Below are 12,572 nucleotides of genomic sequence, written 5' to 3' on the forward strand. Positions count from 1 at the left end.
GTCATCAGTGATGATGACAATGACGATGCGGATGCCGGTGACGTCATCAGTGATGATAACGATGACGATGCGGATGCCGGTGACGTCATCAGTGACGTCACTGATGACGTCGTTAGCGATGATGACGATGACGATGCGGATGCCGGTGACGTCATCAGTGACGTCACTGATGACGTCATCAGTGACGTCACTGATGACGTCATCAACGATGATGACGATGACGATGTGGATGCCGGTGACGTCATCAGTGATGATGACGATGCGGATGCCGGTGACGTTATCAGTGAAGTCACTGATGACGTCATCGGGGGTCACGTGACTTGGGGTGTCACGTGACCTTGGGGGTCACGTGACCCTGGGGAAGGGGTCACGTGACCTTGGGGTGACCTTGGGGAGTCACGTGACGCCCGATGACCCTTGGGGAGGGTCACGTGACCTTTGGGTGACCTTGGGGTCACGTGACCTTGGGATGACCTTGGGGGCCAAGTGACCTTGGGATGACCTTGGTTACGCCGACGGCGACGGCAACGCCGACACCGCTCAAGCCGGGAACGGGCCCCTAAGAGCTGCGCTCTAAAAGTAATTCGTTATTTTCTCGGCGTTACTTTTAACCTTACGGTCCTAAGGCAAGAAACAAGACCCAAGTGTTACGAAAGTGTTTATTATTGCCGCAGCTTACACTTTTGTGACCTTGAGCAACATCTGGCGCTCAGAAAGTGTTACCGGACATCGTGCCTCCTTTCTATGTGAAGATATTGTTCTCTGCACTAATAATAAAAATAATTGGTGTTGTGTGGATATTTATAAAGCGTGTAGTTGGTGAGTCATTTTCAAAGTTGCACCGAGTCACTCGCTGTAGGTGAGCAATTTAGCCAGTGCAGTACAACCGCTAGCCTGGGGTCTTTAACGAGCACCATGCAGTAGTGATACACAACCGCACGCCTCTACTATGCTCATCCAGATAGAAACGGGCAGGGGTGGGGATTGAACCCAGGATTCCTGGGTTCTGCTTCTGCAGCGCCTGCTTTCGCCCCATGTGCTCCGAGCTGGTGTGCGCTAGCCACCCGGCCACCGATTCCTCCGCTGCACTAAACATATTTTCAATCCAGATTTTTCCAAATAGGTGCTGCCACCTGGACGCGCTACTGAGTGGCTAGAAAACGACGCGTTTGCAAGGTCTCCCCTACCCAACAAGGTGTAAAGTTGGGCGAGTTGGTTGATGAGCATATTGAATGGGTTAAAACAGCGCAAAAAAGACGAAGGACCAGTAAAAGGAAACACACAGACACAGCGCTGATCTGTGTGTTTCCTTTTACTGGTTCTTCGTCATTTTCGCGCTGTTTTAACCCAGTCAATACTCCCCTACCCGTTCGACACCCAAAACGTCAGCTAGGTTCTGTTGGCCCATTCGGACGCCGTGTCGTAACCACAGCTCCACCAAACTTCGCGATTCTCCCCAGTGTAGATTGTCTTATACCCCTGCCAGACGGGCTAGTTTAGTGTCACTACAAGCGAGTGCACTTCAGCCCGTCGAAGCACACTCCAAATGTGTTGGTGCCACATGGGAAAACTTAAGGCCCGTTCACACGATGCATTTTTTTCGCGCATCTAGTGTAGCGAAACGTAGTCTCGCAAAATGGTTGCGCCGTCTGAACGAGTCCGAAAAGGACGCGCGCATCTAAAAAAAGTTGCGCGCACACCTCGCTTCTGGAGCGAGCTTTTGCTGAATAATAATTGGGTTGTGTGTATGTTTATACAGCCTAGAACTTGGTCTGCCTCACAGGGGCGACGAAGCTTTTGCTGAAACTTTGCCGAGTCCTGTCAATCACTCTGAGGGCGCCGCCAATGGCCGCTCAGAAACGCTCTCACGTGGCCTTTGAGGGGGGAGCGAGCTGTTTGAGAAGACCGCTTCACTGCCGGTGTTGTAGCCGAGCCAAATCCGAAAAAAAAACCGAAACCACGAACGATGGATACTGCCGGCGCTTCCGCAAGCACGTCAAGCTCCACTGAAGGAAAAGTGAGTATCATATCGGAAAAAAATTCAGCGATGGACGAAGACGTAATTGGTGATGATGATAATTCGCGTCTATTTTTAGTCATAATTATGAAATAAAACCTTCAGACAAGGAAACAAAAGGGGACGTACACAGTACCGTCTCAAAACCAGCACAGCGTACAGCTCTGATTTACTTCCACAGCAGTCTTCTTCTTTGTCAACCACCATCCAAATTATACATATTCAACAGTAAATAAAGTAAATGGCAGTAAATGACAATTCAACAACTAGTAAATGACAATTTAAGAGTAAATTAAGTAAATGGAAGTAAATGACAGCTGTATGCTGTGCTGGTTTTAAGACGGTGGTGTGTATGTCCCTTTTTGTTTCCTTGTCTTAAGGTTTTATTTCTTAATTATGATTGCTCATCAGCTCGCCTGCGTTTTGACTCTTAGAATGTGGCGGGAGATGGAGAACACGACGCTGAATGGCTAATGGTGATGATGATGATGTTGACTTTCAACTGAAGCGCCACTTTATGGTCAACACCCAAACTATTTTCGTGAGTCTAAACGTCATCGTTGTTGCACATGAAGCGGTACGTGTGAACGAGCACATTTCGCGAAACTTGAGCGTCGAGAAAATGTTGCGCGCCTAAAAGATGCATCGTGTGAACAGACCCTTATTGTCACTCCAAAATGATGGCAATGACGATGGGTAAGTAATGGGCACGCAAAATATTAGAGTGCATAGGAATTTTTTCATAAATAACTTCGTCGTCTTATTAGAAACACGTTACCACACATTGTTGCGCTAAGTCACAAGCTTTAATCCAAATTTAAATTCAATTTGATAATTACGATCAGCCATTCCAACCCAGTGATACACGTCCGCACGCCGGTACGATGCTAGACCAAATCGAAACAAACAGGGGTAGGGATTGAACCCAGGATACTTGGGCTCTGCAGCGCGAGCTTTCGCTCCGCGTGCTCCAAGCTAGTATGCGCGAGCCCACTCGGCCACTCGCCACTCGCCACAGCGAAACAAAATGGAGTATGTGGAGGTCGACCTGGAGGGCGATATCCGCGATGTTGGACAGTGGAGGCGCGTGGTTGGGTCACTTTTCTCCGTGACAGCCTAAACGCCTTTCAGATGAGAGGCAGCTGGAACTGGATGCCGACGCACAGGCAAGAAATTTAAGTGACATCGATGAGCAGCTGCTGGGGTGCTATGTTGCGCTTTTTGCACTCCCAGGAGACTTGGAAGAGGGAAGTGACGTCAACGACACAGCAAATGCAGATTGGATGTTGACAGAAGAAAACGAAATCAACACCCAATCTGCGTTTGCTGTGTCGTTGACGTCACTTCCCTCTCCCTAGTCTCCTGGGAGTGCAAAAAGCGCAACATAGCCCCCCAGGGCAATGCCTTCACCATACCCGCTCTCATGACCGACAACCTACCCGTGATCAGTCGAGAACGGTGGACTTCCCAGAGAAATGAACAGTGGTTCGAAGACACCTTGCCCCATTTGGGCGAGTTCCATTTCAAGCAAGCTTTTCGCGTCTCTCCTGCCACCTTCAGATTCCTGGTGGAGTCTCGCAGGTGCCTCCTGGCCGTCGCTGGCCGTCGCACAGGAGCCAAAGCTGGAAACTAGTTTAGCCGCTTGTTTTTCTACAATGCACTACTTTCCTGCCAACAGAAAATAAGTGCGCATCTAATATTACTCCTATAAAAATAATACCAATTTTACGCAGAGTTAATTTCTTCTATTATTTTTACTCCTTGAACACTGCTATCGAGATTACACACTTGGTCTACCGGAGCGAGCGTAGTGTGCTCCCCGAACTCACTTCATTGGAAGTGTCTTCTTCGGGCAGTGCTGGGGATTGAGCTCAGGATCACTGGGTTCTCCCCAGCGCGAGCTTTCTCTCCACGTACTTCGATCTTGTGGGCGCTAGCCCACTCCGCCACCGATACCCCTTAATAAAGACACGTTAAAAAAAAAATTTGACGTTTACAATTCTCTGTAATGCCGAATCGGAGCGCAGCTCTTGAGGAGGAGGGGGGAAGGGTACGAAGGGGAGGGTAAGCCAGCTGCTCCCCCTCCGTACCCTCCCATCCTCCTCCCCTGTTCCGATCCCACTTAGCGTAAAACTTTCGCGAAGTTTCCCGCTAAATTAAGCCGGGAAATTTTTCCGCTGAATTGACGTGTGACGCCACATGACACGTCACCTGAAATTTTAAGTGGGACTTCACGTGACGTCACACAGGTAAAATTTGCCCTCTAAATTTAGCAGAAAACTTTTCCACCAAACTTAGCAAAAACCTTTACCGCAAATTTTAGCGGAAAATTTTACCCTCGTGACGTCACACGTGATGACACACGTGACGCCACGTGTGACGTCATTTTGGGAAACAGCCCTTAAGGCAACGCGCGGTTACGCCGACGCCGCTCAACTCAGAAACGGGTTCCTAGGAGCTGTGCTCTAAAACAACGTTACATTAATGAACGATTTTTACGCCAATTGGTTGATTCTGATCGATCATCGCAATCCTAGATAAAGAACGAAGCATATGCAACTTTGGCGTTCCGCTTCGTTCCGTGGAAATCCACGAGGAGGTCCTGAAACTGCCTAATTAGATCATAATTATCCTGTTGTCTCGAATAGTTACATGCTGAAACAAAAGTACGCTCCATCGTTCTCTGCTAACCAAGATAGCCGTTGAATGACTGACCTTGTCGTCGTCTTTTATCAATTCGCGCTGCGCTAATCTTGGTTCAGATCAGCCTAAACTCCAAGTTCACCCCACTATTTTTTTTTTTTTTTGCAATTCCTCTCTTCTACATGTCCTTTCTTTCACGAATTTCTTTTTCTTTATAAAATAAAACTTACTCCACCCTTTTGGTTTCTGTGTTATGTTTTACTATTGAAACACTCCTATTGATGCCACGCACTCGATCGAGCGAAGTGAGTTCGTCAAACTCACTCGAAGCCAAGTGTGTTCCTCAGTAAGGAGCCGTGTGGCACACTACAGAAATGACACTAAGGGCGAAGTGCACTCGATTGTAGTGACACTAAACTTGCCCGTCTGACAGGGGCTGAACTTGATACAAAGAAGTCATCTTCTATCTCTCGCTCTCTCCCTCGGCAGAACGAAGCAAAGAAAGAGTGAAGAGACAAAACCAAAAGGCACGCAAAGACCTGCTAAACCAGCTCGCGTGCACTTCGACGGGTTTTTGTTCCTTCTTTTATCTGTTTTTTGTAGGAAGGAAACCCTTCGAACTTGTGAGTTTGCGTAATATTGTTTGTAAGGAGAGTTTGGTTCTTTGTATAAGTGCTTCCCACTTCGTTGTGGGCGAGCAAGCTGACGAGTTAGGATTTGCAAACAACGAAACCACAAAAAAGAAAAAAAAAGATTAAGTCGCCATTTTGAATGACGTGAAGAAATCCTTAGAGCGGTGTAAAGAATGCCAGGCCTTGCGTTTCGTAAATGCAGGTGACAGTGTAATTGACATTTTTCAGAGTTTGGCCACGATCGTGGCGCGCCCTCACGAAAATCGCTCGAAACACTTTTGGTGGCTCCGGGAACGTCTCTCCATCGTCCGCGCCAGGCCTGGCTTGTCTCCCGGTCCATGTGTTTGCGTGTGTTCTCTGGTGGCGTTGTTGCCCCTTTACCAATTTGTTGTTGTTGTTGAAAAACTTTATTGAGTTCAAAGATTTAGGAAAGGGAAGGGGAGAAAGGGGAAGAAAAAGGAGAGAGTGGTTGTGTGCCCCTATTCCGGGGCTCCAAGTGCGGAGTGAACTCGGAGTGCTCGGGCCACGAGCAGCCTCTGCTCGCTAGCCGTCGCGTACTTGAGTCCCGCTTCCCACTCCTCGAGTTTGGGCTCCTCGACTGGAGCCAGTCCTGGGAGGTTCTTGCATGCCCAGACAACGTGATAAACGTCCACCCAGGGCTCACCACAGAAGGGACAGTCCGCCGTGGCGTACCGCTCTGGGTACCACAGATGTAGCTGGATCGGTGTGACGAACGTGTCCGTCTGAAGTCGTCTCCACGTGAACTCTTCTTCTTTGCTGAGACCTTTGGCCGGCCCAGGATATTCTGCCCTATGTGTTCGTAGAGCCTTTAAGGCCTCACTGTAAGTGAGCGCACTGTCCAGATCCCTCTGGGGCAGAACCGAGTCCCGGTATAACGCACCTCGGGCCGCAGCATTCGCCGCCTCGTTTCCGACTTGCCCCATATGGCCGGGGGTCCAAATCAGATGTACTCCCTCTACTGCGGTTTTGCGGAGGAGCCTTAGAGCTGGTTGACCCACGACCCCTCGCGCAAAGTTTTGACAAGCTCTTTGTGAATCCGAAATTATCGTCGCACGAGGATTGCAAACCACTGCCAATGCTATGGCCGCCTCCTCCACTTGTTCAACCGTCTGCGCTCGTATGGAGGCGACGCGTCTGATCCGCCCTTTCGCACCGGCCACCGCTATTGCAGCCACCCCCAGCACCGGACCGGCCCCATCCACGTACAGGGTTCCCTCTCTGCTGTCCCAGGAACGCGCTAGGGCCACCGCTCGCGCTTGTCTCCGTTCCGCATTCCTATCCGGGTGCATGTTGCGGGGGATTCTACTGATCGTGAATCTCTGCCGGGTCTCAGCCGGCAGCTCTTCCCCCGCGTCTCCGGGCCCGTGAGAACCGCCGGGTACTGCCATTCCCAGTTTGTCCAGGAGCCACGCTCCATTCACTGTGGAAGAGAGTCGCTTCAGCTGTGACACTAGTTGAGCTTCATGAAGTTCTTCTATGGTGTTATGCACCCAAAGTTTAAGCAGTTTCTCGGTCGCCGTACGCTCCGGTAGCCCCAGCGCGTTTTTGTACGCTCTCCTTATCAGTACGTTTAGCCTTTGCATCTCCGCCTTGTTCAAGTTCAGGTACGGAGTGCCGTACGTCAGTCTGGCAATAATGAAGGCCTGGACCAACTGTATTGCCTCTTTCTCCTTTATACCGTGTCTACGGTTCCTAATTCGCCTCATCATACCGCACACCTGCGTGGTCATGGCGTCCAGTCTGTCGATAGTCGACTTGTTCCCCCTCCCCTGTTGTAGAAGCTGGCCCAGAATCCGAACCTCCGCTGGTTTTGGGACCCGGACCCCATCTATCACCACGTCAATGTGATCGACTAGCTTATCGCGAGGGTTTCGGGAGACAAGAAGCTCAGATTTCTCCGGGGTGCACTTAAGCCCGCATCTCATAACGTACTCTCCGACGATATCCGCCGCCGCCTGAAGCTTCTCTTCTATTTCCGCGTCACTGCCCTCCCTGCACCACAGGGTGATGTCATCCGCGTAGATGGCATGCTCCACGTTCGGAACCGCCCTCAGCGCTTCTGGTAGACCCCGCAGCGCAAGGTTGAACAGCAACGGGGAAAGTACTGCCCCTTGCGGCGTACCCCTGGAACCCAGTCTGTATGTCCCAGATTGCATACTTCCCAACGTCAACGTGGCTGTCCTGTCCGTCAAGAAACTGCGGACATATTCGAAGGTTCTTCTCCCGCAGTTAACTGTGCTGAGACCCCTAAGTATGCTTTCGTGCGAAACATTATCAAACGCGCCTTTCAAGTCTAAAGCTAGAAGGCCTCTCGTTTGCCCGCTCCTCGGATTCTCCAGTATATCCTTATATATCCACAAGAGTATGTCCTGCGTCGATGTGTGAGGTCTGAACCCGAACTGCGTGTTCGGAAGGAGTTGTTCCTTGTCTAGATACTTCATAACCCTGAAGTTTATGACTCGTTCGAACGCCTTGCCCAGGCAAGATGTAAGCGAAATCGGCCGCAGATTTTCTAGCTTGAACTCCTTTTTGGGTTTTGGAATGAAGCGAATGTCAGCAACCTTCCAACTATCTGGAGTAAGCCCGCGCTCCCAGAAATGTTCGTTGAAATGGCGTACCAGCTCTTTCAGGTCCCCTTCCCCTAAGTTGTAGAGGAGTTTCGCTGTGAGGGAGCCCGGTCCGGGTGCTGCGCCCTTCCTCATAACCCCGAGCTCATACTCCAACTCCGCGACAGTAATTGGCCTGTCTAATTCAGGGTTTTCCTGCCCTTCATACTCCACGATTTCTCCTGTGGATTCCAAACACAAATACCTTTCCGCCAGCCGATCCATGATCTGCTTGCGGTCCCCGGGTAACTTATGTATCAGCTCCGCTAAACGGCCGCCCGTCACCGCCTTTGCCCTACTCGGATCGATTAAGGCCCTAAGCATCCTCCATGCCTGAGCCGTGCCTAGGCTTCCCCGTATAGAGTCACACAGGCCATACCAGTTCTTCCTAGCCAAGTCCACCGCATAGTCCTCGGCCAGCTTTGTGAGTGCTTGAATCCTCTTCCTCAGCTTCTTGTTGTAGCGCTGTTTCTTCCATCTCCAGGTCAGCCCGCGTCGTGCTTCCCAAAGATGAAGCAGACGCGTGTCCACTGCTGGGGTCTTCTCTGAGAGTTCAACTTCAGCCACGAACGGCTTGACACTGGCGATCACCTCCGAAGACCAATCCTCGATGTTCTCGATGCTAGCTGCACCTTTCCTTCTCTGTTTTCGCCATCGGTCCCAATCCGTTATTCTTGCCTTTCCCGTCTTTCTTGTGTATCCGGACTCGTGAATAGTCGTTTCAAGGATACAATGGTCGCTACCTAGTTGCTCCATGAGGTTAGTCCACTCAGCGTTCGCCACGTTCTTGACAAGCGTCAGGTCCGGACAGGTGTCTCTGCATGAACTCGTGCCCGTCCTGGTTGGCTGATCAACCTCGGTAAGCAATGTTAGGCGTTCCTGGTTGATGCTTTCCGCCAGCCTTCTGCGTTTCGGAGAAACGTACTTGTAACCCCATCCCGGGCGAGGGGCGTTGAAGTCTCCCGCAATAACCACAGGGTCCTTCCCCGCCACCTTGACCACCTTCGCGATGAGCCGCCTGTAGTCCGTCTTATGGTTCTTTGGATTTCCATACACGTTCACCACATGTACACCCCGATCCCCTTTTTTCACTGGGATGATCACAATGTGACAGCACGACACCTCACAGCCATCCAAGTCTAGTCTCGTGGCTGCGTAGGTCTTGTGCACAAGCGTCGCGACGTATTGGTCGCCCTCAATTGTAGCATAGTCTTTGATCTTCACTGGTTTCTTGCCCGGCTCCTGCAGCAGTATCACCGCCGGGGGATTAGGTTCAAGCGACACCCTCAGGCTAAGGCTCGCCTGTTTCGGACCCATCCCCCGGCAGTTCCACTGCCACACTTTCAAACTTGACTTTGCTGACTTGCGCATGATTCTGCGTCCGAAATTTCTGCGTCCCGTAGAGGCTCGCCCGTTTTTCTCCGCTTCGAGACGAACTGCCTGAAGAGGCTCTCTTGGTTTTGCTCAAGAGTCTTTCCTAATTTCTCCAGCTCGGTGACCCTGCATGTCAGCTGCATCAGTTGGCTGGTGAAGAATTCTTGAAGTCCCTGGATCGCCCGCTGAACGGTCGTCTCCACGATCGCTTGTACTTGCTCTGCCGAGACTCCCCCGGTTCTTTCTCTTTTGTTCCAAAGTTCCTCTATGGTCTTTTTGCAGTGCGTCACGTCCCTCCGCAGGTCTTGTATCGCTCCGTTGCTGCTCGCCCCTCCACCTTTGGGCTGGGACGTGCTCCTCGACTCCTGATCCCCGACCCTTGGGAGTTCCGGCCACTTCTTGCGATTGCCTGGATCAGTGAAGATCCCTTCCATAGAGGTGCTTCGCTTGCTCTTTTTTCGCTTGCCCTTTTGCCGGCGCCGCTTGGATGTAGTCATATCTCGAGACGCGCTTCTCCCACAGCTGGCGGACCGGCTGCGCGAGCGGGTGCGCGAGTCTGACACGCTCCGTCCCGACTCTCTCGAAAGCCACCGCACGTGCTGCGCGCCGTGGCGACGTCTCCCCCGACTCCGTCTAGGCTCCCTGCTTTTAGTCTCCTTGTAGAACTTCTCCGGGCAGTGTCTGTCGTAGGTCTTATGGGCCCCCCCGCACAAGGCACACTTCGGCACACACTCATGGTCCTCACCGACCTCAGTGGCCCTGCACGCCGAGCACGCAAATCCCTTCGGCTTGCTGCATACGTCGGTCCGATGGCCCACTTCACCACAGTTCAGACAAGCCGCCCTAGTCTTCTTATAGATAAAGCAGGGAGTCTCAAGCCAATTGAAGCTCACCGTGAACGGTACCTTCTTCCCCGCAAATACGATTACCGCAGACTGTGACTTCCCTAGCCTCCTTGCTTCTAGAACTTCGTATCCCACAGCTCTGGTTTTCTGTCGAATCTGTTCGTTAGTCAGGTCAGGCCGGACACCGTGTATGACGCCGCGGCACGCATCTTCGCTCGGGGAGACATGATACGCTTCGACGTCTAGCACGCCGACAGGAAAATTCAGTTTCTTGATACCTGCGACGGCTTCCGCTTCGCTCCATTCGTCCGTACAAACCATGATTGTATTCTGTGCTTCCAGCAGCCTTACGACCGTCTTCTCGTCCAATCCTCTCGGCAGGGAGCTCTGGACCGCTTCCCCGATCAGGCTCCTGTACCGCTTCAGGTCCACCGCACCCGATGAGGTTTGATAATGACCTTGTGCTTGTAAACTCTGAGACTGGGCAACCTCAGAGTTTTCCTCGACTTGAAATTCTCCGCCGTTGTTCCCCCGGCTTCATCTCGAACCTGTTTCTCGAGGCCTTGTGTCTCCCTCTTGCTCTTTTTCTTCTGCATCAGTACTTGCACCCAGCCGTTGCCGGGTCCTCCGTCCTCCTGGTCCCCCAAGGTGGCATCCTTGATTCCATCATCCCGGAGTGGCCGCTGAGCCGGGCTGATAAATCCATGCGCCACCTCGTCTGGGTTATAGCCGATCACTCGACCGGTACCTGGAGTTTCTTGGGTCCTTGTATCCATCCTCCAGTTTTCAGCCCCCACCAGGACGGCGACCGCCACGCGATAGGCCTAGCTAGGCGGCCGCTCCGAGAAGCTCGGTGCGGCGCGCCCTGCGGCGCGAAGCCTAACGAGTGTTAACAGGCCCTCCGTGGGCCAGAATCGTGACAATGTCCTTGAAATGAGAAAGATTCGGCTCACCGGCATGAAAGTGGTATCGAGCGAAACCGGAACGTTAGCTCTGTCTTCTCCAATACTTTTCACCGCACAGAAAAGGAATTTTCCAAGAAAAAGGAAGATTTTCTGCGGAGCCCATAGAACATGCGTCCGCTCTCAGCACGTGCGTGCACGCGCTCCCTACCAATTTGAAGGTGTCTTTCTGTTGTCGCTTCGCGTGCATATTTTCTTCGGAATGGTTGAGAAGGACCGGGGCCGGTTTGCTCATCTTGCGGCCGCGGACGCGGCTGCGGCCAAGAGGAATTTTTATGTCACGTGACCAGCTCCTTGGGGACAAGGAAGTACCTAGCGTCCCTGCCTAATGGCGGAGAAATCCGTATCGCTTCAAGCACAAAAGCCTGATTTCGCTCGCAGAAATTGACTGCATGGACTTTCAACCGGAGTCTAATTGACCGCCCCTTTATACTGTTGGAGCGGCAGGTAAAGTTACGGCCAGGGACGGTAAATATGAGCCGAAAGAAAGAAAAAAACCACGCGAGATAAAAGCGGTGGCAGTGTATTTATATACCCCCGCCAGCGCCGGCGTCCCGCGCCTTCTGTTGTGGTCGAGGGAGAAAGAAGACGCCGTTCCAAACGGACGCTTTTCAATGTTCTCCAAGGAAAACTCACCGGCCACAGGTCGGGGAACTGTTGAGGCTCCGGCCGGTACTAAGGGAACTATGACTGAAGAATACCGGACCATCCTGCCACTGTTGCCAACAGGAGAAATGGTGAAGAACAGCGTGGTGTTGCACTGCGACACCGGCGGACGCCCATACCGGGCCGAAGATTTCGTACGACCGTTACAACAGGCTGGAGTATTGTCGGAGTTGGCGGGTCTCGGAGCCTATCAGATGGGTCACGTGTGGCTCCTCAAGTTGAAAACACCAGAGGCCAAGGAGAAGCTGCTGCAAGCCGGTGAAATCCGGGTGAAGGGACGTCGCTGCTTAGCGATTGACCCATATCGGAGAGAGGTCAGGGTGAAGCTGCATTGGGTGACCTTTGACGTGCCCGTCGACACTGTCCGCCGCGCTTTCGAACCGTACGGCGAGGTAAAGAGCGTCGTGCGTGAGATGTGGAAGGTGGACGGACTCGTGGGCGTCGAGTCTACAACGCTGTCCGTCCTCCTAACTCTCCGCCAGGACCTAACACTGGAGAGCCTGCCGCGCCAGCTTCCATTCTACGGGGGCACGGTCCTGGTAGTGGTTCCGGGGCATGCGCCAGTCTGCCTACGTTGCCGACGCATTGGGCACATACGGCGTGAGTGTAGGGCGCCTTGGTGCTCAGAGTGTCGTGATTTCGGGCACGAAAGCACGGACTGCACCCGCAGGTATGCCCGGGCTGTGGCAGTGCACAACGATGGTGGCGGCGTCAACGAGGAACTGATGGACGAAGTCGAGGCCGAGGAAGCTGCAACCGTGGCCGGGAGTGCGAACAGTAAAGGTGCACACGGTAGCAACAGTCAA

General features: G+C 52.4%; 1 protein-coding gene across 1 annotated transcript; it reads right to left on the reverse strand.

Annotated features, from left to right (window-relative positions):
* Window positions 1–5,718: 5,718 nt before the first annotated feature.
* On the reverse strand, window positions 5,719–9,290 carry LOC121835850. Its single transcript, XM_042290375.1, has one exon. It carries the CDS (start codon window positions 9,288–9,290, stop codon window positions 5,772–5,774), a length of 3,519 nt encoding a protein of 1,172 aa, XP_042146309.1. The 3' UTR covers window positions 5,719–5,771.
* Window positions 9,291–12,572: the final 3,282 nt, after the last annotated feature.

The sequence above is a fragment of the Ixodes scapularis genome, unplaced genomic scaffold, assembly GCF_016920785.2.
Source record: "Ixodes scapularis isolate PalLabHiFi unplaced genomic scaffold, ASM1692078v2 PGA_scaffold1__304_contigs__length_218370807, whole genome shotgun sequence".
In the NCBI taxonomy this organism is placed as follows: Eukaryota; Metazoa; Arthropoda; class Arachnida; order Ixodida; family Ixodidae; genus Ixodes; species Ixodes scapularis.

What these genes read in the sequence shown, in the direction of transcription:
- LOC121835850 (XM_042290375.1), bottom strand. Translation starts at nt 9,290, where the DNA reads ATGCGCAAGTCAGCAAAGTCAAGTTTGAAAGTGTGGCAGTGGAACTGC.